Raw genomic sequence first — 25117 nt, 5'->3', positions numbered from 1 at the left:
TTGATGACCCACTACTCTGACTCTGATTAATCTGCAATGGTATTTTTACCCTAACCAATCTCACTTCTTGTGCCTAAGAGTTGATTCATGGTAGTGTAATATTAAACAATAAAAGTTTTATGTAATTACTGGAAATACTGTGTGGATGTACATGGGTGTGTGGAGCTGTAAAATTATGTTAAATTATTTTATATTATGTTATATTATTAGTTATATAAAATGCGTTTGTAAAAGCGTCTCGCTCTGAAAATAACAGCAACATTTTGTCACATTTAGCTAAAAACAATGTTTAAAAAACTGGTTTGAATTTTTGAGAGTCACTTTTTTGCACATTTAGAACAATATTTGTGAACTTAGAGATATTTTAAATATTTAAATCCAAATGTTAAATGTAAAATCTAAATGCTAAATCTAAATGTTAAATATAAATCTAAATGTTAAATATAAATATAAATATATATAAATGTTCAATATAAATATAAATGTTAAATATAAATATAAATATAAATGTTGAAGCTAAATATTAAATATATATCTAAATGTTAAATATAAATATAAATATAAATGTTGAAGCTAAATATTAAATATATATCTAAATGTTAAATATAAATATAAATATAAATGTTGAAGCTAAATGTTTCGGGTGAAACTAAATATTTAGCTAAAATGCAAATTCAAATGCCGGTAACCGGAAGTGCCAAAATAAAAGCTCGAGGAGGTCAGAGCGTGTTTATAGTGGCAAATAACGAATAAAACCCATCTTATCCGGGGAAATGGACTCTTGGACATGGATTATCGTGATAATAACTACCTAGATGAACAAACACGTTTGGAGAAACTTTATTTGAAGAGTACTTTGAGTTTTTAGTGTCACTTTTATGAAGGGTGCGGGACTTATGACCTGTAGCCACTATAGCCAGCCACAAGGGGGCTCACTTTGACTTGACTCATTTATTGACATGTTTGCAGAGGTATGTCCGACAGTACAGTTTACCGGGGTGAAGGCGGGCGGGTGTAGACGATCCTACACCGCGAAAATGACAGATCAGTCAAAGTGTTAGTTAGTTATTATCACGATAATCCATGTCCAAGAGTCCATTTCCCCGGATAAGATGGGTTTTATTCGTTATTTGCCACTATAAACACGCTCTGACCTCCTCGAGCTTTTATTTTGGCACTTCCGGTTACCGGCATTTGAATTTGCATTTTAGCTAAATATTTAGTTTCACCCGAAACATTTAGCTTCAACATTTAGATTTAGATTTAGATTTAACATTTAGATATATATTTAACATTTAGCTTCAACATTTAGATTTATATTTATATTTAACATTTAGATATATATTTAACATTTAGCTTCAACATTTATATTTATATTTATATTTAACATTTATATTTAGATTTAGCATTTAGATTTTACATTTAACATTTGGATTTAAATATTTAAAATATCTCTAAGTTCACAAATATTGTTCTAAAGTGACTCTCAAAAATTCAAACCAGTTTTTTAAACATTGTTTTTAGCTAAATGTGACAAAATGTTGCTGTTATTTTCAGAGCGAGACGCTTTACAAACGGCACCCCATAGTTATAATAATTTGATCATGACTTAATTTAATTGATTATTTAATTATGACATGTTCATTTCAAACGAGTTTAGTTTGGAGGGCAAATGGTGGTTTTGGCCATGTGACCCTCAGATATGTGTGTGTATATATGCACGTACTGTATGACATATGTTACATGTTGTATGCATTGCCAAAAATAATAATATAAGAAAGTTCAGGTATGGATTTGGTATGTGTCATGATCTGTCTTGTGATCAGCCTTGAATGAAGAAAAGTTCCCGAACATTTGCTGGAACTTCATGTTGTCGAGTGTTCTAATTAACTTTCTTCATCTTTGCTCTCTTTAACACTCTTCTGATTAGATATGTGTGTGGCTGTAAAAAAAAATGGGGGGGGGGGTTCCGATTTCTGCAATATCCAAAAATCATCCACTAGTCGTCGACGTTCCTCGGTTGCGCACGGAGAGAGAGCGAGAGAGAGAAAGAGAGAGAGAGAGAGAGAGAGAGAGAGCATCCAAACCACAGCCATGGGGCTGTCGGTGTGTACATTGCTGGAGGACTGATTCATATTTTTTGTATATTTTTCACGCGCTCTCCCGTGAAAAATATACGCGACATCCATCATGTCAAGTGTTCCTTTTTGTTGTCAACTTTGATTCTCGGGTGAAGCATGTCAGAGGCTGCTTCAGTGTCTCCGTACTGTTCGTCATCATCTCGGGGAAACTCGACGGTGCCTCATCTTCCTTGAAGCCTCTTGGGTCTGAACACAGAGGAGCTCCCGTCAGGCGGAGGTGAAGCTGGAAGCAGACAATGCTGCTCATCCCGTCAGTCACTGGCCGCTCTGAGGTCGGCTTTCGGCTCTGCTTCTGGGTTTTTACGCGCTGAGAGGAGTGGAGGAGAGGGGGGGCTGAATCACGCTTCACTACTGAATTGATTGACTGATCTGAAGGGAGGAAGGAGGGAGGAGGAGGGGTGAAGCATTTGGATGTGAGAGTAATCCAAAGGAGAGCAGCATCCAGATCTGCTGGTTGACTGGGCTCCAAGGGGAGAGGGGGTACCACTCATTGGACCTTTGGGCATTTGTTGCGGAGGAATTCCGTTTTTATTTTCTTTTTTAATACATTTCATCTTTCTATTCCCGCGGATAGAGGAGGATAAAGAAGAGAAGAGGGAACACCAGGTTGAGCTGCTGTGCGGAGGGGGGGGTGTTTGAAGGGGGGTGGGAGAGAAAAATGCTGCCTTCGCAAGAAGCCTCCAAAATCTACCATGACAACTACATGCGCAACTCCAGGGCCATCGGGGTCCTGTGGGCAATATTCACCATCTGCTTGTCCATCATCAACGTGGTGGTGTTCATCCAGCCTTACTGGATCGGCGACAGCGTCAGCACCCCTCAAGCCGGTTACTTCGGCTTGTTCCACTACTGTGTGGGCAACGGGAACTCCAACCGGGAGCTCTCGTGCCAGGGCAGCTTCTCCGACTTCAGCTCCATCCCGTCGGGAGCCTTCAAGGCGGCCTCCTTCTTCGTGCTGATGTCCATGGTGCTCATCCTCAGCTGCATCGGCTGCTTCGCCCTCTTCTTCTTCTGCAACACCGCCACGGTCTACAAGACGTGCGCCTGGATGCAGCTGCTCTGCGGTAAGGATGGAAGACACTTTGTCGTGATTTTAGGGGGAAGGTGTGGGTGGGTGGATGCGGGAGGGGGGAAGGGGGGGTCTTCCCAACGCTTTTTGATGGGGGACACCATCAGGAGAGAAGTATCAGTGTGCACCATCTTTCCCGTGTTAGTCTACACCTTATCTCTTTGTCAGAAATGTCTCCATCGCTCATTCTGCTCACGAACACCTCACGGGGGAACTGCGCGCCTCCCTCTCTCCCTGTCCTCCCACCTGAGCGCACGGGTTCTCCCGTAGCGCAGAAGTGAGCTGAAATGTGATCTCGCGCTTGATGATGAGCAAAAAGAAAGAAAAGTGCCAAAATCTATCTGAAAGTCATGACCTGGACGTTTTCTTAGTCATCAGTCGTTGTTCCACTGTGTCACCAGACATTTCACCAACATGAAGACAAAAAGAGCCATCATACTGACACTGCCTGTTCTCTTTCACCTGGCTGTTTGGGATCATGTGTAATTGTATGGAGTTATGATAATGAAATGCCTTCAGCAGTGTTGCATCAAAGATCACAGCTTCTATTTTGGTTGCCATATCAGCCAGATTAGCCTGCATTATGCATGATCTGCACATGCATTCCAGTAATGTATCCCCACTCAGCGCATTCATTCATCTGAGCAAAAAACTGGAACAAACTCCATCTAAAGGCTGTATTGTGTATGTAATTGTATTAGGAGGTACAATAAACAGCCAGACTGACACAGCTGAGCAGATTAGAGAGGGACAGACTGTGTCAGGTGGAATGGAGCTTTTATTATAATTTCATTTTCCCCTTTCTACAGTCATAGATATGGTATAAGTATGAGCTCAGTAGTGTTTGTGTGTGTGTGTGTGTGTGTGTGTGTGTGTGTGTGTGTGTGTGTGTTAATTTTCAGGCCGGTGTTTTCCCATCACTGAGCATTAAACAGATTGTATCAGTTCAGGTGGAGCCTACAAGTGTCTCCTGCAAGCTCAGTGATCAACATCAAAGAATCCCCTGGTGGATTCCTAATCACACAAACTGCTCATTAACTAGATGTGATGCAGATGAAATTGGTCTCAAACGTGTTTAAAAAGGCACCTGGTAGGAGATGAGTAGTTTTTGTGTTGAAGATGAGGTTTGATGAAGCTTTTTGTTGAGTTTTTCCATACTCAGCAAGATTATTTCACAAACCATAGCTCCAGTGTTCTCACTGACAGGGTACAGTTGTGTTGTGTGTGTGTGTGTGTGTGTGTGTGTGTGTGTGTGTGTGTGTGTGTGTGTGTGTGTGTGTGTGTGTGTGTGTGCAGTGAGGGGCTGGGAAGAGGGTTAATTGTGCATTGGTCTGGATGGGCTGACATTATCTGGGAGGTATTGATGGCTTGATTATTCCTACCCATAAAGGCAGCTGGAGCCGGGGCTGTGTTCGTGATGGTGGACTCGGGACCTTTAGAAATCATCGACTTTCCTGCACTCTCTGATGTGTGTGTGTGTGTGTGTGTGTGTGTGTGTGTGTGTGTGTGTGTGTGTGACATAGAGAGAGAGAGAGAGAGAGAGAGAGAGAGAGAGAGAGAGAAAGAGTAGAACTAAAAAATAAAGAATATGTATGTCTCATTCTAATGTAACAAAAACACAACTATTCTTATTTTTAGGTGATTAATCACAAATGTAAACAGAGTTATGAAAATGATATTCTCTAAATACAGAGCCATAAATCTGACACACTGGACATTTCTTCAGCTCTGGCTCTCTAACATGACACATGGAATTTCAGTGAGAGACAGCATACACAACTACACACAAAGTTAGCCCTCCAGGTTTGGATAAATTGGTATGCATCCCATAATAAAATCTATCAACCATAACTCTGATCAGAATCAGAATCACCGATGATGTTGCTTAGAAACCCTTCCATATAGGCCTGATCCTAAGACCGAGTCATCAGTCTGTTTTTCTGCATTTACACACAGAAGTGAGTTGGAAGTGTTGTTTCCATCACCATCATCATCATCATCATCATCATCAAACTATTAATCATATGAATTAATCAGCATCATTCAGTCTCTGTCCCCGCTGTGTGCCTCTAACCTCTAATCTGTTGTCTGTGCGCTCATGTCCAGAGATACCACAGATGTCCTGTGTACTGCAGCATGTCTTGTCATCTTATGAAGAGAAGCTTCCTGTCTGGAGAGTTTCAGTACTCAGTAGGCTCAGTACAAACTGACTCATCATCTCCTCTTGAAGGAGCTGAGGCCATACAATGCATGTGGAGCATTTGCAAAGCCTCAAGGTAGTGAGGGAGTTTATTGTCAGGCAAAAAGCAAAAGCATCAATTGAAGTGATCCCAGTTTGGCTAAATTATAGCTGTGTTGATATTGGGCATGTAGTACTAAGGTAAAGCAATCTGTCATCATGTCATCATGTCTGCTACAGATTCAGTCTGAAATAAGGAAACAAAATTATCTTTATTTGTAATGTTGATTCTCATCTAGGAAGTGATGGTCTTCACTTGTTCTTCTCAGCAGATGTAAGGAGTTGGTGAAAACACACGACTTTGTTTTCCATTCTACAAAAAGACATTTAATGTCAAGTAGGTACACTGTGAAAGGTGTCGTTCAGAGTCAGAGCAGGGGTGCAAGGCCACCGAACAACGCACAGTGCATCATTTCACTGTACGCCAAAACAGCATCATTATGCACAAACAGCAAGATGCTCACCTTAAACAACACACACACGCAGCAGTATTTACAGTAATAACATTTTCATCACTTTTACTTGTAGCCAAAGAAAATTGCAAGAAAATTCTTGCAAAGTTTTCCGTCTTCAGTGTGACTGCACTCTGAGCAATCCTAACATGTTGTGCAAATAAACAAGACTGACTAAAGGGAATGAATTACATGAAAGTCACTTTTCTTGTGTTCTTGGCAGAAAACTCAGCAGTAAGAGCAATGCAGTTCACTCCTTCAGTGGGCTGAACTGCAAACTCACACAGTCTGTCCTGAGGCACCGATGTACACAAATAGTTTTTGATTTCTTTCGACTTCTGAAAACAGCTCTCTCCCGATGCCGCGGTCCAAAGACTTCAGGAGGGTTTGAAGTGCTGAGGTTGTTATATCTTTGTGTGTTCATGTCCAGATATTAATACGTGTTTAGCTGCAGTGCCTCTGCAGATCAATATGTTCTTGAATCACACAATTTAGTCAGAGTAGAAGTGAATTCAAACATTTTGTTTGTTTTTGTGTAATTTGTATAAGGTTTTCTCTGAATTTGGGGGCCACACTCATCAGGATCTTAACCCAGGAAATAATAATACTTGACAAACGGTAAAAAAGGAAAACAAAAGGCCTTTCAGAGGTGTGAGACCCTGTGCACTAACACCACTCACACACCCTTTGTGCATTCATACTCACAGAGATGAACCTGCAGAGAATCACACACATCCTTCCTCTCAGTTCTTCAGAGTGCTTCGTTTCAAGCTTGTTTTGGTTTTGAACTTTTGTTCTGGTTTATTTTCATCACACCATCATTTCCAGCAGCAGCTGTTTGTCAGTGAAAAACCTCTGATAAACCCACAGCAAACAGCAGACACACACAGTTAGCAACTAGCTGATGAACATAGCTAGCAGCTAAACAGCCGGATATTTTTATGCCAGCGTACTGGCGACAGCCGTGACCGGAGGCATTATGTTTTCATCTGTCCGTCTCTATTTTGTGTGATATCTAAGGAACGCCTGGAGGGAATTTCTTTAAATTTATCCACTTGGACTCAAGGATGAAGTAAATAGAGTTTGGTAGTCAAAGGTCACTGTGTCCTCAAAAAAACATGAACAGAATTCATAATTCTGATGAAGTTGATTATAATTGTGACTAAATTTAACTGAATTTGGCCTGCTGGCACTTCCCATCAAGTATCAGCAGAAGCTTCAGAGGTGTGAAACTGAGAACACACTTATGCTGCTTTAGTTTTACACTCCTCTGAAAACACTCTGAGAAATGTTTTCACATTTCGTCATGATTTTTAACAGTTTTTCCTTTGCTGTTTCTGCATTAGACGTATGTTAAACTACTCCACAGATTACAAGGAAGAAAAAACAACACATGCTGATGTAAAGGGCTTTCTGGAATGTTCCAGAAAGCCCTTTATGCTCAGATAACTCAAAAGTAAGGAATCATCCATGGATGCTATTTTTCCCCTGTCTTGTCTTGTGTCATGTTTGTGACTATTTTAAATACTGGCATGGGTTCAGCTGTAAGCTCAGTGATCTATAAAAGTTTGTCCCCATAGGTGGTTTGCTGGGTCAGTGTGAAATAGTGCAGTGCAGACAAGTTCTCTGAAAAATTGATTGTCTGCTCCAAAAGTGCCAGAATAAGCTGGCATTATTTCCCCAAAACCAGATTCTTCAGGTGATGAAGAATGAGTACTCTGACAACTCATCAGAAGTGACTTATTGAAAGAGGCCATATTGAATCTTTTTGGATGGTCCAAGTCTAAAACCTGGTCCTGGTCCAAAGTCAAACCATTTCTCAAAGGCAGCATGCTGTGCAGAGTCATAGAGGAAGTGTTTCACATGATGGAGGTATTACTCCATTTATTATCCAACATCTGGAGCGTGGATGATGCTGCCCGAATTTAAATTATTTCCTGATGATTTATGGAATTTGAGCATTGATTTTTAGTTTCACTAGTTTCACAGTACCTGGACTGTTTGGAGTTTCTGCCATTTATGTTCATCTCTGACTTTTGATTGGCTATGTTTAGAGCTGCAAAAATTTGTCAAATAATTGATTATTGAAAAGAAAGAAAATTAATATTAAGTCACAAAGCAGGACTTCTTGCTTTTCTTTATTATAAATGATAGTAAATAAAATATGTTTGACATGTGAAGACGTAATTTTTGGCTCTGGATGGTTGTGATGGGTGTTTTTCTCTACCTTTTGAAACTTGACTAAATAATGAATCAAGAAAATAATCAGATTAGTCATAGACAATGAAAATAATCATTTCTTGCAGCCCTACCTTTGTGGGAATCTGTCAAAGATCTGTCTGTGATTGGTTGGAGGAATTGCTTCTCTTCAATGTCCTTCATAAAACCAAACATGTTTTTACATTTCTGTTTCTGGAAGAATTTAAGAAACAAGATACTACATACCTAAAGCACACATGTGAGAGTGCGATCATCCTGCTCATCTCACTCTCAGCAAGTACGGGAGGGCATTGCATCTATGAGACTAAGATCAAGTGATTGGGAGATTTTGTCATTAACAAGAGAAGAATTTCTTCTTCTTTGGTGAATGTAAGAGAGTTAAGTATTGAAAGACAACAATAGGTTTGAATGAATGTTTCAGAACCATGGACAGCCTTGTTTGTTTCAGAACCATGGAGAGCGCTGATAGCCCCTTTAAACAGCCTGTTACAGGCAGAATGTGGTGCCTGGGTCCCTGCCATTGTTAAGACCAAACCTTTGGTGGAACAGAGTTACAACACAACTGATGAACATGCTAGGAATTAGCAAAAAGCTAATCCTGTGGTGTCAACGCTACAACATAACAAACACTGACGAGCGTTTAATGCATTTAATCAGTTTTTATCAGAATTTTCAGTGTTTCTGTTTTTGCAGTATGTTTTTTCATGCTGTACATATGCTATCACACTGGAGAATTGAATGTGTCACAGATAGATAGATAGATAGATAGATAGATAGATAGATAGATAGATAGATAGATAGATAGATAGATAGATAGATAGATAGATAGATAGATTAGTTGGTTGGTAGACAGGTTGAACATTTCAGACAGAAATGTTCCATCGAGTCCTTTTCTCTCCAGGTGGATCTTTGCCTCAGAATTACTTTAAGTGTTTGAGCCACTCCACACTTCCTGCGCCTTTTGGACAAACTCAGCAAAAACCTCCACTTCATCAAACAGAGTGGAGTGAAGCCTCGAGGCGTATATAGCTGGGAATGGAGTGATACTGAGTGTTGCTACGGTTGAAGCTCTGTATGCTTCATGTTCCATTGAGCTGCCACTGCAGACACAGACACAGCTAGCTCTTCTTCAGCTCACAATAGCACTGTGTGCGTTTTTTCCAAAGTATTCCATAGGTCAGAGCTTCCCAACCTTTTTGGCTTTTGACCTCCTAGAATAAATCCACCTGTGACCTTTTGTCACAGGTTTCAGTTGTCTATGAGTTTTAAGTTCCACCAATCTATCTATTTGTCTAGTGACCCATTGGTGGGGTCCACACCAAGAGATTGGGAACCATTGTCTAAATCTTTTGTTTCGGGAAGGCATTCTTTTCTATCCTACAAACTGAATTGCTTTTTGTATTAAAAACCTCCTCTACTTGTAAACTACCTATAAACTGAAGTGGATTATGATGAGAAATGTCTTCCAATATAAATTGATCACAGCCATTGTAGATATAAAATGTAGTCTTCTCTATAATGATCAAATGTAGCAGCATGTATAGTATATATAATACCTATCTCTAGTGACCAGGACGCAGCTCTTCCTCCTCATAGTCACAGTCCTCCGGTGGCAGCAGTGCAGCCTTTGTGTCTGTGTTGTGTAGGAGAGAAAACTCTTCACTGATACACAGAGACAGTGCAGTAAACTCACTTCCATCTACTACTCGAGAGACAAAAAGAGGAGGAGGGCTGCAGCAAAGAGGCAGCAAAGTGTGCTGATCTCCATTCTGGATTCTCTGCCTGACTTGATCCCAGCACTCACTCTCAACTTTTGCTGGAAACATCTGCACTAGAACCTCTCTCCTCTTCTTTTATCTATGGCACATATGGTTCTGATGTCATTTATCTGTCACAGTCAGTCCCCGCTCTCCCATTTTCCCGCTTTGTGTTTGTCACGCCCCTAATCACCTTCACCTGTGTATTTAAACCCTTTGTTTCCCCCTCCCCAGTGCCAGATTGTCAGTGTACCATGTGTCCTACTTTCCAGCGTTTCTCTAGTGTGCTTTTCGGTTTCGACCTTTGCCTGTTTTTGGACCCTGCCTTTGCCCCCCTTTGGATTGTTTGTCTGCCTTACCTGACTGAACTCCCGTGTACCAAACCTTTGCCTGTGATTTAAAAAGGTGTCAAATGGCTCATATAATGACATGTGTGGGGAAAAACATTACATGGTGGGTGTGTGCACATATGTGCACATGTAGGTGAGAAAAAAAATAATTTACTAGATGGTAAGAACAATGAGAGAAAGGACAGAGACAAAGATGAGATATGAGAGAAGAACGGTGATTACAGAAGTAAAGAAATCCAGCAGATGACCAAAAGGATTGAAGATATCATGGTGCGTGGGTGGGTGTGTGTGCTGTCTGCTGAGACCCTGCTAATGCAGAGCTAATCTCCAATCAGAGGGGAGACTGCCTGGGGTCTCACATCACAGCATCCTACTCTGCATACCCATAATCCTCAGTTCTCTCACTAGAGGTTAAGCCTCGACCAATTATTCTCCATTCCATGCAAAACCCATCATCACTGACAGATCAGACCATCAAGGCTCCCTCACTCCTCTTCACCTCCCACAAGTGAGGGAAGAAGTGAGGGATGCTGGGATATGTGCAAGGTTAATTGCATTCAAAGTTATACAAAGTCTTTTTTCTTTCATAAAGTAGTAAAAAGACTGAAAGAAAACTGCATGATCATCTTGTGCAGTATAGACAAACAGAACATCTGGCAAAACAAGCAGCATCACCTGGGCGAGAGGAATTACAGGGATTTCTGTGAAATATGGTCTAATTTTGAGAAAGCCCAGCACTAATAATATCACTGATGTGCAGTAACACATAGAGTACATTACACTTAACAAACCCATTTCAATTAGACCTTATTTGTAACATTTTTCATATAAATAGAATGTAACATGTGCAAGTACAAGTGCTTCACACAACAATCCCATGTTTTTTACTTGTTGACAAGGTTTTAAATTCAGTGCTTGTTGTTTCATATTTAGTTTCTCTCTCTGTGCTCCAGTACCAATAATTAAAACTTTGGTTTTGTCCGGATTGAGCTGTAAAAAAGTCTTTGCCATCCTAACTTCAGGCCTAAACTGCAGCTAAAAAGGGCATCTATTGGCCCTGACTCATCAGAAGACACTGCAATGTAAAAAGTGTCATCGGCATGGCTATGGAAATGAATGCAGTGTCTCTTGATGATGACCCAAGCAGCAGCATGTAAAGGTTAAAAAGAATAGGTCCTAAAATTGAGCCTTGGGGAACACCACAATTGATTTAATAGCTATTTGATTAACAGTCATCTATACTTAGATTTGAACCAGTTAAAAACAGTATTCACTAACATGTATCATATTTCTGGTATTGTTATTATACTGTTATTATTAGTGTCTGCTGTGTGGTGCATTAGCTTGATACAGAGGCTGGACATTATGTTAGGGGGAGGGGGACACAGTTTAAACTCCACAGTTGTCTTGTTGTCTTTTCATGTCTTTTCAGCTGCTAGCTAGCCACTGTTAGCTTTGCCTACATCAGCCACTGGGGTTAGATCAGCTGTTTTGGCCAGTAAATATCTCTACTGATGATGATTGTGTATGTGGAAAATTCCCTTTGGACCAGTGACCCCTTAGGTGCAATACCCTGAGTGTCCACTGGGCCAAAATTCACAGCCCTGTTCCAATCATGGGAGGTTGTGAATTGTTTGCCAACTATTTTATTTTGCTCGTATGGAATGAAAATGATTGATTTTGCGTGTGTGACCGTAGCCTTGGGAGGCATGACTTATAGGAGGTTTACAGTTGACTAAATGTATGGACAAGAACTTCCACTTACAAACACGACCAGTTTATTGGAATGACTGGTCGGCACGTGTGTTACCTAGAATAAAAGTGAAGTTACCTGGTTCTGCAGTACGGAATGGTCTGTATATTATGTTGTTTGTTTGGCAGGAGGGTGTCCCATGTGCAGCCTGACAGGAGCTAAACTGTATAAACTATATCTGCATGTGTGTGTGTGTGAATGAGGAAGCAGCCTAATAGCATTGGAGCGGGGCCTTATTTTTTCGGGCTGGGTGCAGATGATGGTTTAATTAGCTCTGTGGTGCAGCTCTGCACTGGAGCCTCTCACAGCCACTGGGCCTTGTAAAGGAGCTCTGCAGGACAGCCCGACAGACGCTCTCACGGTCAGAAACAGCACAGAGACAGCTGCTCTGCACGGGACCAAATGACCATGCCAACACCTAAACTATTGCATGAAAGGAGAGAGGGGTTTAAAGGAGCACAGTGCTGTAGTGCTAAGCTTAACATGTCAAGACAGATTAGATTTGAAAGTGAAAATGTTGGAGTGCATTTCAGATCATCAGGAAGTTCCATCTGTTTGCATAAAAATGCAGTTTGACTGAGTTTGCCTCTGACTGGAGGCATGCTTCTCTTTATCAGTGGCACTTTGTCAGATAGACAGAATCTCCATTTAAAAGCTGCAATGTAAGTAAGGAAGAGCAGAAATTAAATACCATATTCTGTGTCACAGAAAGAATATCCCACTATATGCTATGTTCTTTTTTTCCAGAGGATCCACTGAGCTGGCTCTGGGAATATCCGTTTCCTCTGATGATGGAAAGCACTGTTAATGAAACACATCTCCCCTGAGATACAAGATCAGGCCCGTAATCACAGCAACACACCGCTTATGTGAACACACAAGGTTACTTTCTTAGTTGTTCTCAGCCGACTCCATGAATTGGTGAGTGAGTAATGAGAGAATGAAAGAGAAATACGGAAAATGGGAGAAACTGCCACGCCTGCAGCAGGCTGTAGTTATTGGAGTCTAATTAGCCTACATTCAGAGAATGCAGGGAACACAATCCTTCAGGATCTCACAGTTATTGTGCTTTTGGCAACAAACTTCGAAGCACAAACTGGACTGGTTAGTAATGATTTACTGCTGTTTAAGGGGAGCTAGGTTGTGGCTGTGACATGAAATAGTAATTAAAAAGAAGACCAACAAAGAGATGGAATGGCCAACAAGTAGCATGCGTTTCTCTAATTAAACTCTAGCTGTAACACATGAACATAATGCTACTTTGATGAAATGGTGGTATTGTGGAATAAAGATAAATAGAAAAATAATAAATAGAAAACATGTTTTCACCAAGCAGCAACCTGCACAGCTGTGAAAAGAAGCCTATGGCTCCAGAAGTGGCATCATTCAGGTCCACCGATGATCCACGTCTTTGCTGACTTTTAGATCAGCCGGAGGCAGAAGAAGCAGGACTACCAACATGGCGGCAGCCAGAGCCAGAAATTTTGTCCATTCTTTATACTGTCAGTGGTTTTGACGTGTAAAGTAATTTGACCTGGAAAGAATTTTTTTCTGTTTCACTGTAAACTCTTTAACCTGTACTAGTATTTACATTTAAACGGAAGCCTGTTTTCTGATAGTGTAAATGTTGATTGCACAGTGTAATGGATGTAGAACAATGACACATTTAGATTGGTTTCTGAAAAGCCTCAATTTCACTATCTAAAATGAGAGACAATTTCAAATTGACCTCCTCAGTGTTCCTCTTGAAACTCGGCTCAGGAAAACACAAAGTGATCCAACAGCTGCTCAAATGAATTCAACTTGGAAACACTTCAGTTCAAAACCTGTCTGCATGTATGTGTGTAGTTTGTATGCACAAAGGGTCAGACAAGTCTATCAAATGTAGAAGATGCCAAACCCACAAATAATTATCACCCCACACTTTAAATCTGTTTAAATCACAGTGGCATTTGTTAGATACTTTTATTGGTTTTCTGACCGACTGTTTTAAATTCATCAGGTGGGCAGCAGCACAGCTCCAGAAGAATACTAATGTGATGTTTAGATGTTGATCATATTTTAATGTTATCTTTTCAGCTTGTCCTGCTCCCACAAACTGGTCAAAAATGCATCACTGAATGCAGCTTTAAGGTGCAAATCAACAACAAATGCTTCTCCTCGTAAGTGTAGTACATGAGGTACTTTACTAGTTCATGTACTGAATCAACAGTGTTGTACTGCAGTCATCATAACCACTTATGACTCTTTAATTCAGTTGCCGTCCATGGTAGAAGAATAATAACATCTCTCCGTGGCAGGCAGCCCGACGCATGCTGTGAGATAATTATGTGCAGGGCATACAGTGACAAATTGTCAATCAGCAGCTAATGTATAGCTATTGATTTTGTGGCTTGCTAGACATGTGTGCTGGTTTAGAGAGCGAGGCTTCAGGCAGCCGATGTCTTTTTTTAAACTGAATGATAACTACAGTGAAACAGACAGGTTTCTGTCAGAACATGTCAGAGCACTGACGTCCATCAGGTGTTGGCGTCTTCTTAAAGTTTTAAGTTTCCAGTACGCTGCAGCTCGCTGACCAAAGTAGATGTTTTGTAACAAAGATACAATATGAACACATCAATATGTACATGTTCTGCAATACACAAACTAAATCCAGTCATATAGCAGTATAGAAGCACATGGATCACGTGATGGGCAGCCTCATTTCAAGACAATAATAACTAACTAACTTTATTAACTAACTAACTTTATTAACTATAACTATAACTATACTTTGTTACTAAGAAAGGTTATAAAGTTCTTTACAACATAAAAACAAACATCAATATCAAGCAATATTGGAACAAACTTAGGTGGCTTCTCGCTTCCTTCTACTTCTCTTTTTTTAGCTTCCTCCATCAATGTCCTCTTTGCCTCTGTCATTATGTCCATAGAAGCTGCTGAGCCCAGTTACATTGTCCACTTGCACAGCTCCGGTTCTGGCATGACACCAGCTCCACTCCCCCATCAGCATTCCCCCTGAAAACCTCCTTTTCCTGGTGGTCCAAAACAGACCACATGTTTGCTGCCTGTTTGTTTTGAAGAAGCCTCTTAAATAAAGCAGCTGTAGTAATATGGAAGCAAAATTTAGACACATCCATTAAGATGGATATCATAATGACAGTGATAACCTGATAGAGCCAATACTACTACCCACAAGAGATGCACAGGAAAAATTTGATTAACTTAAATGTTTGTTTTATTTAGATGAGATTTTTTGCTAATATAGAAGAAAAAATACTTTATTAATCCCCTCAACGGGAAATTCTTTTTTTTTCACTCAGTTTTTATTTACGTGCATTTTTTAACCCCAGACACACATACAGTACAAGTACAAGGCTCATAGACAAGCAAATGTGGAGAGAGATGGTGGAGTGATGGCAGCCAGCCAGCCAGAACAGCGCCCTGCGAGCAGTTGGGGAGGGTTCGGTGCCTTGCTTAAGGGCACCTTGGCAGTGCCCAGTAGGTGAACTGGCACCTTTCCAACTACCAGTCCACCTTCCATATTTTTGGTCCATGCTGGACTTGAGCCGGCCACCCTCTGGTTCCCAAGCCAGGTTTGTATGGACTGCGCTACTGCCGCCCCAAATAATATTCTTTGTTAGTTAGTTGTTTAGGATATGTAGATTTGCATGGTTAGTATTTTGGTTTATATTTATTTATTTTTTGGTAAGTGGACCACACTGTGCACGGGTTATTTGGGTTGGTAAGCACCTTGAGTACCAGCATGCACCTAGGTGTTTTTTTACCAGGACAAAGGAGACAGCAGCAGCCATGATTTTCTTTGTTCTTTTGTTTGTTTTATTAATTTGAAATAAATCATCACAAAACACAAGGATTCAGCTTGGACATTCATCTTCTTTTGCCTGCGTTAAACCACATTCCCATGGTGCATCAGTGGCCTTTTCATTGTGCTTGATTTAAAGATTAACTTGTTTTTTATGGACAAACGGCCACCACAGTGTTCACCTCCTCTGTGACACAGAGCTCACAGCTTCTCTCTGCCTCATTAGTGCTTGACATTTGTTGGAGTGTGTTATCTGGACCAACATGGACCACTCTTTTATATGTTACATAGCACATTTTTATCACATTTTTCATACAGAGGAGTAAAAAGTGCACAGTTGATGAAATTTATCAAGGCTTTGGCAAATCTCTCTTTGCACTCACTGATTTAAACTACACACAGATGAAGTCATTGATAAGGACTCCTACTGAAGTGTATAATCATTCATTTGCATAATGACCTCTTCCTCTACTCTACCATGTCTATGACAATCACCCCAAAGACCATAGGGTCCTCCTGAAGGTGTAAAACATGACAAAAAATTATGTTACGGTGATCTGCAATGTGAAATAACTGTTGTTGTCAATGGAGTTTGGTGGTGAGTGATAACAATATAACTGATGTTTTAGGCTAAACAAAAAGGATCTTACTCTTTAACAAAAAGGGCTGTCTTTGTAGGAATCCTTTCCATCATGCTGTCAGACACTTTGAATAACAATCTGACTCTGATTGAACAATCTGAGTTGCAAAAAACAGGCGTGGATTTATTTAGACCAAAGATGTTTGTGTTTCTGTCCTGTGTGCTTTACAATTATCTGTGAGGTAAAATGAGCCTATTGGGTTGTAACTCACATTTATTTCAGTCTGAGATGCTGGTGCTCTAGTACGACATATATTGGCAGTGAATCTTGTATATAAAACCTTTAAGAGAGTTTTTATTATCTTTAATGAATCAGCCTATGTGGTAAACTATGTGGTGAACAGGACAGAACACCTCAGGCAGTGACTTGGATGACAAAATTCAATCATCTCCAAACCAAAGTGTTTTATGGAGGAAAAGCCTTGTTGTTGATGTCTGTGGCTTGAATATTTCAAGTCTGCTGCACTTGACGTCACCCTACTGTGATGTAACACTGAACTGTACAGTGAGGTGTTGTAACTCACAGACACAGCTTGCAGCAACTATACAAATGTGTGAGAATCACAGCACAAGCAGGATTTCCCACTTGGGTGTGATTACTTTTTAAAGATAGAGAGGATGTACAAACAAACAAGACTGATCTTGGTTCCTGTCAGAACACGTGCAGCAGCATTCTGAATCAGCTGCAAAGTCCTAAGAGACTTATTAGAGCAGCCTGATAACAAAGAGTTACAATAGTCCAGCCTAGAAGTAACAAATGCGAGGACTAGTTTTTATGCATCTGCTTGAGACACAATACGTCTGATTTTTGTAATGTTACATAGTTGAAAAAATGCAGTCCTTGAAATTTTATGTTTGACGTCAAAGGAAAAATCCTGGTCAAAGATGACTTTAGAGTGGAGCTGGAGGCCAGGGTGATCCTGTCTAAAGTAACTAAGTCTCTAGAAAGAGAGTTTCGGAGGTGTTTGGGTCCAATTACAAGAACTTCAGTTTTGTCTGAATTTAACATCAAAAAATTGTAGGTCATCCAAATTTTAATATCCTTAAGGCATGCTTGGAGTTTAGTTAACTGATTGGTTGCATCAGGCGTGATTCCTAATAATGATCTCTAAAGGAAGCATATATAAACTGAAAAAAGGGGGTCTGAGCACAGAACCAAGTGGAACTCTCTGACTGATGTGTTATGATTCTTCTTCATATTTTTACTTACAATTATTTATTGCACCAAAACAACAAGGCACATTCCCTGTACATGAAAACCTACTGAGAAAAAACTTGATTCTGCTTATATTTTATAATAAAGGTGGTTAAATCATGGTCATGCTTTAAAAACACCCAGTGTTCACAGATTGTTGGACCCACTCATCCACCCTCCAACCAACCTCCTCCCTTATAGTGTCACTACAGAGTGACTTTGTGGTCCTTTCATACCATCAGCTGACCTGACAGGTGTCACCAAATCAACCATAATATGGGATAATAATGAGATATTAGAAATGTCAGCGTAGCTGTTGATCTGTTCATCACACTCCCTCCTACACTGTGCATGTGCTGGCACACAGTGTGTGTGTGTGTTTGTCTCTATTTGTCCGGGCTGTTTGCTGTGTTTTGGCTGTCAGTGTGTATACTGCTGCTGTGTGTTCCTTGGTCTTTCTCTCATACATGTGACTCATCTCATCCTCATAACACACACACACACACACACACACACACACACACACACTGTCCTGTTCAGTGTCTTCACATCTGTTTATTGTCTCGCCATCTGAGCAGGGTCTAAGAACTGAATATATATTTTATGTACTCCAGACCCCCACACGCACCCTCTCATAGGTCCAGCCAGTTGCCAAGGCAACCCCACCTCCTTCCTTTGCCTTCCTGCATTCGAATCCCTCCATCTTCCCACCCTTATTGTCTTTTCCCCTCTGTGTCCCTTTCTCTCTTTCATGCTCCATCCTTCATCTGTTTTTGAGCACTTAAAAAACCAGGCTGTCCACCTCCCCGCCCCCCTCCTCCTCCTCCTCCTCTTCATCCGTCCTTTTTGTCCTCCTCCTCCTTACTCATTTTTTCTCTTCCTCCTCTATCTGCTCATGCTTTTTTCTTTCTTTTCCGCTCTGTCTTTCTGCTGTCTTTCTGTCTTTCTTCCTGTTTTCTTCATGCTCTCGATAGGATTGTGACTTGTTTAGCAAATCAGAAGACCATATGGTGTGTGTGTGTGTGTGTGTGTGTGTGTGTGTGTGTGTGCGCGCGCGCTCATTCAGCTTGAAGTCATGTTGGGCTGATAGTTGTTGGACCAGCGATAATTGGTTGTATCGACCAATGTTGTGTGTGTCACAGTTGCACTAATTGAGAAGCTAAACATGCGTGCAAATTACACACACACACACACACACACATGCTGTTATATTATAGCGACCTCAATCACTTTAGCATGTTATACTGTCATAAATTGTAATGAAAACATGAGTACTGCATGTGCATATTGGCAATATTGTTTCACACCAGTGGTCTATCCTGTACACAAAACAAGCCAAAAGGTGTGTTTTCACCTGTTTTCACTTATTCTGGTTGATTGGCCCTCTTGCTCAGGTTGAAGGCATACTGAGCTGCTTGGAAGTACAGCTTTTTACAGCTTGTTTCACCTTCCTGCTATGACAAGTCCAAATGTCCAAAATCCATTTGTATGACTATGGCGTGTGCGACGAAGCAGGACGGTGTAGAGGATTTAAATCAAACACTGCACCCTCCCACACAGACGTGAGAAGAGCTCTGATCATTCAGATTTAGTGGAATCACCCGTGTGAGTGTATCATGGATGTGAAGTGGCTTGATGTATTTAAATACATCCTGGAGAGTCATCTACAACACTGCCATGAGCATGCCATAACATTAGGGCAAAATAAGCAAGTTACTTTTTTTTGTTGTAGTTGCATAGGCTCAAGATTCCCACCAGGAACATGTCAAAGAAACATCTCTGAAAAGTTGTCCAATGAGCAGTTAGACACTCAGTGGTTCTTTAAAGGATTCCCCTTTCCTGTCAGTAAACTGTGAATTACTGCATTACTGAATTACTTTACTACTACTCTGATGCAGGGTGAGGCTGTGCAAAGAGTGAATGTTCTATGAATATAATGAATCCTGGCAGTGGGTCAGTGATTTAAACTGTTATATGGAGGTCAAACTGAGCGCACCTAAAATGGTTATTGCACATGATAACTGTGTGCATACGACTACAGTAAGTACACAACATAAAAGTTGAAACAGGAAGTGTTCATTTGCACAGTGAATACATTTTGGAAGAAATGTGATTTGGTCGTACAGTATATTTCCTGTTTAGCAGACAGGGTTGATTAAAAACTAAACTTAATTAGATTATAATTATAATAATAATAAATGATAATGTATATATATAAATGAATGTATTTATTTATTTTAAAATAAACAATGAGTTATAAGGCCATGCTGGCTGTCAAAGCTGAGCTTCTTTCTTCCCTGCATGTTGCTCTTTGTGTTTGTCATGGTGTGACTGTGTCTGTTGTGTTGTTTTGAATTAACAGAATCAGTTAAGTCATCTGCTCCACCTCCTCACAGTCTGCCCAACCAAATGTTAATTAACGCCTCTGAAATGCCAAAGTCTCAAGGCCGCTTGGGAAATGCAGTTCTTTTCAAAGCTGAAAAATGAGAGGGAAATAAATCAATAACACCGCTGTCATAGAGAGCTGCACTGGAGAAATCCCCTCAAGAAGACTGAGGCTGTCAGAGGGTTCTTGTCAGTCATCAGGGCAGTGATTTTTAACTATTTATTTTCTGTTTTGAGCGGGGTAGAGTTCAGATCTTTTGTTCTTCTTTATTGAATTGTGTTGGTTTTACATGCTTATGTTTTGGCAGGGATGCAGTGGGGCTGTTGGATTTTCTCATGCACAGTGTAAACTTTTTTTTTTTTTGGGGGGGGGGGGGATCAGTGTAATAAGTCTTCATGTTGTCATGGAGATGCTGAAAAACTTTGCATTTGCATGTGAGAGCTTGTTTTATTCTCTCTCTCAGGGATTTTCTGGAGTGACGCAGAGCTTGTGGTTTTCTAAATCCTGGGAAATCTTTCAGCCATATTGCTCAGTGTAGACAGCCTCCCGCAACATTTGTCAACAAAAAGCTCCATATGTAGAAAATATTTGCACTCTTCTCCTATGCAGATTTCAGCATCCAAAAGCAGAGTCTATGGAAATCCCCTCTCACAATCTTATGAATCAAGGAGTTTCCAGTGGACTGGAAAGCCTGCCACAATGTTAAAGTAAAAACCTTTACTTAGTCTTTACTTTAGCCATGCTAGTATTACTTACTCAAGGATTGACATGCAAGTGGGTCCAGACTGAAATATATCATCGTCCCATAATGTTTCCCATCATCAGATCACAGTGTTACATTGCCCAGTACTTTGGTTTATGACGAAATATCTGAAAAACTAATGACTAACTAATTAGCCTCAGCTGTTCCAGTTACTACTAATTACCAACTGTTAGCATCCTAAACTAACAAACATGCCAAACACCAGCATCTTTGCATTGCCATTATGAGCATTGACTGTATGTAAAGATGGAGAACATGACACCTCCACCAGGGCCAACCTGCAAACACTTCACATTCACAACAGAGACCATCAGGGATTCCATTAAGATGGTTTGATAATTGCCCCTGAGTCAAATAAACCACAAGGAAAATGTTTTTATTCACACACACACAGCACAGCAGCTGTACAATGGTCCATGAATGGAAGACAGACTTGCATGGAGATATGTGGGGGCTGACAGAGATGACAGACAGTGTCTCACAGCAAACAACTGGACATTTTTCTGTGTTCATTCAAATGATGTTCCATGGCTTCTAACAGCAGTAGAGGAGGGCACATATACAGCACTAGAACATTGTTTTGATTAAATGATACTCTGAACAAGAGAGGTTGTATGAGGTTCCTATCCATATTTAGTGTGTTACCTCCAGTAGACATCAGCACACTTCCAGTTTGCCAAAGCAGACGGAAGGACCAGCACGGAAGTAAAGCAAAGCACTGCTGTGACGGAGTCAGCAGAAGAATGGGTTTTAGCCCTTGATTTAGTATTTTTCTTTTTCTTTATGTAGTGCTACAGTTGATTTGGTTTGTTTGCTGGTTTAAAAGAATGTTGGTTGGTTTAAATGTACACATGTAAAGGTACTGTATTAAATACACAAATGCAGGGAGAGTTTAGATGGTGTGCAGTGTAACCTCCCCAGCATCCCTGACACAGATTTAAACGAGGCTGGATGAATTATTAAGAGTGAGTCTTGTTTACTTCTGTCAGCCAGGCAGGACTAAAGGAAAACCACGGGGAGCACACAAACTCTTCACACCATATTAAACCTGTTGTGGCACGCTGCCATAACTGGATGTCATGTTTTCAGTGTGCCAGTAAACACAGAGGCAACACAATTCAAAGTTGTATAATGTTTGTTGGCATCATAGAAAGGTGGGACATGTTCAGCCACTTGTGTCACTAGCCCAAACTTGTGGGTCACATGGGCCAGTGCTGAAAAGAGTTTTGTAAATTAGAAGCAGACAGCAGGAACAGAAAACATGCACTCACCTGTGTGCCAGCACTTTGTTTAGCCTGCCGGACTAATCAAACATTTATATAAATGTATTAGATGGCTGAAAACTGTTGCTCATAGTGATGCCCAGCACAGTTTTCACATTTTAATGACTTTCAGACCATTGTTTTGGTTTTATGGCCCACAACTTCTTCGTTTCAGTCTCTCAGCTCTCATCAACTCAGTAGATGTTCTCAGGGGAAAAATTCTGATAAAGCCACTGTAAACTATTTGTCTGCCACCATGCAGCGCACAGTTAGCGACCAGCTGGTGACCATAAAGTAAACATTTAACAGCAAAAAAGCCAAATCATTTTCTCTGGACTTGGTGGAAACTAGAACAGAGCTAAAAGAAGAGTCAAAATCAGACTTCAAATGAATGATAATGTTGTTCCATGACTGCTAAATAGGCATCAAGACATTAGCCACAACTACTTCATAAGGTGTTAATATGAAAATGTGGTGCTTTTTGCTTGTTTTGCAAATGAATGTAGCTCTAAACTGTTTTCTAAAGTTCCCCCACATTGTGCTTGAAGAGTAATAATCAATATCTAATGCCTTTAACTGTGATCAATATGTCACATCTGTTCAACTGAATTTCCCATGACTGTATAAGTAATATTCTCAAAACAATGTGTATTGATTTACATTTAATGAATTTTGTTGTGAATCGTTAAGTAATATTAACATTAGTGGTTTGAATAATTAGAAGCTGTCACGCGGTGAGGTCAAGTTGGGTTTTTGTTCTGTCTCGTCATTTCCTGTTTTATTTTGATATTTACCTGTCCTCTCGTTTCAGGTCACTTGCCCTTCCTCATGTGTCACCGGTCTGATTGTCTTCCCCGCCCTGATTGTTTCCACCTGTTCCCCATTACCCTGTGTATATATTGTCTGTGTCTCCCTTTGTCCTGTGCCAGAGTGTTTCGTTCTTTCGTTCACCCCAGCCAGTCATTCCCACAGTCCTTGTTCATCCTTGCTTTACTACGTAACGAGTGTTGATGTTTTTGCCTCCACGTGAGTGATTTTTTTGTTGTAAATTTCATAGTATTAGGTTATTGATTTCTGTTCAGTTTGATAGCGGTTTAGCTTTTGTCCTCCCTTTGTGGAGTGATTTTCTGTTACCTTTTTCCTCTTTGCTTTTTATGTTTTTTCCCTTTTCGGAGTGGTTTTGGTTTTGTAGAGTATATTCTTGAATAGTATTTTTTTGTGTAATTTTCATAGTCTATTTTTTGAGTCGCTCAGTGTGGAGTATTCCTAATAAAGTTCCACCCTGTCGGTGATATCTCAGCATCTGAGTCCTCCTTTGAGTCCAGGCCTGACAGTAGCACTACAGTTGTATGACGAAATAATTTAGACTCAATGTCTATTTAATTCTCTTTAGTGCATTCAACTACACCTTCATCAACAATGGAGACGAGATTAGAGGCACTGACAGCAATTATTGTAGTGGAGCAGCAGCAGTAACTGTTATTGTAGTAATCTGAGTAATGCTTGTACTTCATATCTCCATTCTGATTTATCTATTTCAGTTTTTAAAGATGAATATTTTATTCTTGAGATATACAGGAAACATGAGACAGAGGGATGACATGCAACAAAGCTCATCAGCTTACTATAAGTCTCTATCTGGTCTCTATTCATCACGCTGCATACTGCAGCAGAGAACACTATAAATATTCATTTCTGATTGGCTGATAGCTGTGCGGTTGTTAATTAGGACACCTCAAACACAGTTCACATCAATAGATTAATCAACATTTTAAATCAGTGTTCCACCTAACAAATATTAGTCTGCAGGCAACCATAGCAACATGCTGATGTGGTTTATTTAAGTCGGGGTTAAAGATTCTTACAGTCCAGTATGAACTGTTGTTGTTCTCTAGATACAAGCACAATGCTGTGCTCTGAATAACAAATGATGTCTTCACCTCTGTCTTGTCAATGCATTTACTGTATTCCACTCTGTAAAGTTCATACAGTGTTTGGACAGCATCAGAGTCTGCACAGTGGTTTCTCCTATTTGCCACTCTGCATCATCACCTCCTCAGAACCCCTTCAGCTCACTGTGGGGACTGCCTCTTCTTCACTATCCTTACATCAGCTCAAACCTGAAGTCCTGTGTCCCTGCACACCCTGGGCCTGTGCATCAGTTGAGTTTCATCTGGTCTGTGTACAGCTCTCAACAAATGAGGCTTTCAGGGACCCATCTGTTAGGGCCAGCCTGGCCTCAGCTGGACCCTCAACACAACAGGGGGACCACTCAGGCCTTATGGGAGCAACACACACACACACACACACACACACACACACACACACACACACACACACACACACACACACACACACACACACACCCCTCCTTTGACATGTCATCCACTAACAGACAAAAATGTTCAAATGACCAAAAACTAATGTTTAGTTAGTGAACAGTGAGATGTTGGAGGGCATATTTCTGAACTCTTTTTTTGCGTCGTTAACACTAGAAAAAAAAAGTAACGTTGTAAGCATATTTACCAAAATGTCTGCTACTCCTGTCATGTGTTTCTGTGATTTGTGGTTTTTATAGATTTTTTATATATATATTATATTATATTTTTCTATATATATATTATATTTCACATTTTGCGTTTCCATCATGTGAAATAACGTTTCACATTTGATTTAAAAGAAAATGTCAAAGCATTTCACTCCCCCTCTGTTGGTGGTTTCTCTCTCCATCAGTTCAAAGACTTTCCCGTACTGAAGAGCAGAGCGTTGAAGAGGGGGTAGATTGAGTGATGAAGCAGATGCTGGAAATACCACCTCCACAGACTTGAACCCAGAGTGAAATGGAAAAATAATGCTCTGTACTCCCTCCTCTGTCTCTCCTCTTTTCTCTCACTTTCATCTTGTTAACTTCATGTAACCCTCTGCCTGACCTGCTGTTTTACACCTAAACCCATTTTCTCTCCTCACCAGCCTCCCCCTCCTGTTTCATTGCCCCGACTTTCAATCTTGCTTTGTTCCACACCTCAACCCTCTTCCCGTATTGATTTTCTTTCATGTGCTGCTT

General features: G+C 40.4%; 1 protein-coding gene across 1 annotated transcript in view; it reads left to right on the top strand.

Annotated features, from left to right (window-relative positions):
- The first annotated feature begins 2017 nt into the window (after positions 1–2017).
- lhfpl4a (LHFPL tetraspan subfamily member 4a) overlaps positions 2018–25117 on the top strand; it is a 34942-nt gene continuing 11842 nt past the window's right edge. The window contains exon 1 of the mRNA XM_019269145.2: positions 2018–3205. Within this exon, the coding sequence (XP_019124690.1) occupies positions 2800–3205 (406 nt within the window). The 5' untranslated portion in view covers positions 2018–2799. The remainder of the gene's footprint in view (positions 3206–25117) is intronic.

Source organism: Larimichthys crocea, unplaced genomic scaffold (genome assembly GCF_000972845.2).
Source record: "Larimichthys crocea isolate SSNF unplaced genomic scaffold, L_crocea_2.0 scaffold269, whole genome shotgun sequence".
Lineage (NCBI taxonomy): Eukaryota > Metazoa > Chordata > Actinopteri > Sciaenidae > Larimichthys > Larimichthys crocea.
Note: the sequence above shows the minus strand (reverse complement) of the source record. Positions and strands in the feature narration are given on the sequence as shown.